Raw genomic sequence first — 3497 nt, forward strand, 5'->3', positions numbered from 1 at the left:
GAATTGACATTTCGATAACAAACTGGGACTNTGCTGAAAGCAAAGTCCCACAAAAAAAAAAAAAAAGAATTGACATTTCGATAACAAACTGGGACTTTGCTTTCAGCAATTCGAAAACAAAGCAGGGCGTTCGCCTACGAACGCCCTGCAAAAAAAAAATCAATTACGAACGCCCTGCAACAAATTATTTTGTCAATTACATTACCGCCCTTCCTCTTATAAATCTTTACTTTTACTCCTCTCCCATCTATAAAACCTTAAAGGCCTTAAGCGAAAGCACTTTTTAACTGTTTGCTGATTTTATCACTAGTTACTTCCCTTATTAAAATCTTCTCTATAGAGCTTTTATAGTAGTGTATAGAGTCATGATTAATAATCAACCTAGTTGTGAAACTAAAAACTTGCCTTCGGGGTTGCGAGGGGTTATTTGATTTATTCCTTGATCTACTTACCAGCATCAAAACAAAAATCATTCTCTGTAAACAGGATACAATTTGATTTATCATGAGGATTACCTCTAGCAGGTAAGAGGTCGTGGGCACTTTTCGTCAACTTCCCTGCAACATTCGATGAAAAGTTTATAAAATAGGTTTCTAAAAATTTGCGTAATGGTTTTGGTGGAAGGAGCCGATTTTAAATTCCCCACAAGTTTCCTTATTATTTTGCAAGTAGGCCTACTCAGTGTTTCAATCGTTAACCTCGTTGACCTGTCACGTGCCGCCATTCCCACTCCTGTTATCGGCATTTTGCTTGTTTTTAGCTTGCGTTAAGTGGAGCCAAATCGTGACTGACCTCCTACAAACGATCTTAGAGAATGACTTTCATCTTTAGTTGATCCATATACCCCAGATCCATCCACAAAAGCTGTTAAAAAATTTATCGGCTCTCTTATATCTAAAATATTTCGAAAAGAGGGTAGTAAAGTATTTGAAATGAAATGAAATGTATTAAGATGCATCAGCAACAAAATGGGCTATATAGCACACACCAATAACAAATATGAATTTGTATGAAAAATAAGTTTGAATGCTAAAAGTAGTTTGTCTGCGGTCGATAATACATCAACATAATATAAAATGAAATGAATGGAGTTTAGTCATACTTTTCTTCATCTTATGAGCTAAGGCAGACGCCATGGAGCATGCAGTGTGGGAAATGTTCATGTCAGCCCCTCTGATCTGCGCCACTGACAAAGGGAAACCGGGTTTGTTTGAACTGAGCTCAACAAACATTAAAATGTATTTCGAACATGCATTTCACTTAAAGATATTTCTCTCATTACTTATCAAAGTTTCAGTTTATTGATATATTAGGCCTATTATCATTACGTACGTGATTTACAGTCTATCTCGCCAACTGTTCTGACAAAGTTTCCACATCCATGGTCGCCTACTGGATTGGGCCATTTAATAGGGTAGCAGGGTTCACTAAAAATACAACATTTTGCATGATTATTCTATACCAAACAATGAAAATAAACGTTTGATAGAAAATACATGATTTTTTTCTATCTCTAAATAAAGTGTTTTTCGCCAATATTCGGTGCTATAATTTTTAAAGTGCTTAGAAGCGTGTTTCAATAATTATTTAGTTTAATAGATATATCGTCTTATGTAGAGAATCTATTCTTTAGTCTAGTGAACATACACTTGTTTACCAGGTTTGAGACATAAATTTTATGTCCATTCTAGGAGGTGGTATCCTCTTAAGAAGCGTTCTAATGAAAAGCGTATCGAAATCAGTTTTATTAACTCTTCACGAAAATAACCGTTCTCAGATGCCGAACAGAATGTTTTATAGCGACATGGTGTAAATGGGCTTATGTTAAACTCAACTTTCTAAACACTGACAACAATAAGACAAATATAGAATAATTAAAAGCAATACGTTACCCTCTTAAACCCAAGGTTTCATCGATACCCGTATCTTTACAACATTTATAGTTCCCACCACTTGCTAGAAAAAATAAATTGTTTTTATATCAATGGCAAGAATGTGAGTCTGGAAGACAGAGAGAATAAAAATGATCTTATAAACCACGACACTGTATTAATTAAACTACTAAAAACTAAATCAAACCATTGTGTATGTGATTTTAACCAATCAAAACGACAACATTTATTCGAAGTAGATGTTCGAATTGAAACTATTCACGATATGAGCTTCTTGGTTTGTTAATGACGTAACATCTGATTATGAATATTGATTACCTGATCCTTGATATGAAATAAACTGGCCACAGTGAAACTCGGTAGAAAAATGCAAAATTTTCAATGTATTGGAATTTCACATTAATTACATAATTCGTAATGCATGTACACAGAATGTCGGAGTACTTAGAGTTTTTAAATTAGCCTAAGAAGGAAATCAATCGAGAACAGAAAAAGATGTCGGACTAAGCAGAATGTCGGAATACTCAGATATCGGATATCACAGACTACACTCTACTTCAAAATGATTTGCGAGTTCAGTTCAGTTCACAGTGTTTGTACTAGAGGAATAATTCTTATAACTTTTATCTATATAAAATATATTCTCTAAAATAGCTGTTATTTCAGAATAATAAAAGAGTTCTCTTCGTATCATTTTACAATAGATCGTAATGGTAACTTACGTGTTTTCAATGTTTTTGTTAGGACGATGTCATGGGCTAGAAACTGGCCAAACACCTGGTGTAAATTGGCAAGTGGTGTAAGTGCAGGTTCACTTACGTTAGTGAGGACTTTTTGAGATATTTCCCCGGCGCTAGGAAGTAGATATCCATCAAAACCGTTAAACCGTGGCAAATGCTTTCCTGTAATGAAATAGACAAGTCATATAAGATACGTCAAGCAGAAATGAGGCAATCTGATTTCAGTTCTTAATATTTCGGTTTGTGTTATAACTTCAATTATTTACATATAGTAATATAGAAATCTTTTATCAAACAGAGCATTTCATTGGATGAATATCAGGTGGTCTAGAACAGGAGATGAAATGTTACAGATCATGGATGGCGTGTGGTGTAAAACCGAAGAGCAAACACATAATCTTCATATTTGCATTTGTTTTTTTTAAATGACAAGGTAATTGCATCGAATGGGATATACTGCGAAAAAACTTCATAAAATACATACCATTTGCAAAAGCAACAATTATTGACAATATCATTTTTGTAAAAAAAATAAATGTATAGATGAAACGGGCGAAATTATTAAAAAAAAACGTTTGGTGTGTTCATGTCATTCCTAACATTTATTTTCTATATTTATTAATGTTCCGAAGACTAAGCGACTACCAGCAATGAAATATAATTGTGATCAAATTAGATGAGTAGTAAAGTAACTCTGGTCACATTTCATACAATTATGGTAGCAATAAAGTTAAACCTGTTCTGGGTGAGCTCTTGATATTTTGGATCCTTTCGTTTGATCCATTACCTCGACGAACAAAATTTCGAATTATAAGATTGCAATATGTTTTTGATACGTGATCAAGTGATTGTAGGTTCAATACGT

The 3497-nt window shown here is 33.8% G+C and overlaps 1 protein-coding gene across 1 annotated transcript in view; it reads right to left on the reverse strand.

Annotated features, from left to right (window-relative positions):
• Positions 1 to 444: 444 nt before the first annotated feature.
• The window catches only part of LOTGIDRAFT_176310 (hypothetical protein), a gene marked incomplete at both ends in the record, with an annotated part of 26878 nt that continues 23825 nt past the window's right edge, over positions 445 to 3497 (reverse strand). Inside the window, 5 exons of the mRNA XM_009068950.1 lie at positions 445 to 557; positions 793 to 894; positions 1333 to 1427; positions 1893 to 1956; positions 2615 to 2794. Coding sequence (XP_009067198.1) covers positions 445 to 557; positions 793 to 894; positions 1333 to 1427; positions 1893 to 1956; positions 2615 to 2794 — 554 coding nt within the window. The remainder of the gene's footprint in view (positions 558 to 792; positions 895 to 1332; positions 1428 to 1892; positions 1957 to 2614; positions 2795 to 3497) is intronic.

The sequence above is a fragment of the Lottia gigantea genome, assembly GCF_000327385.1.
Source record: "Lottia gigantea unplaced genomic scaffold LOTGIsca_966, whole genome shotgun sequence".
Taxonomy (NCBI): Eukaryota; Metazoa; Mollusca; class Gastropoda; family Lottiidae; genus Lottia; species Lottia gigantea.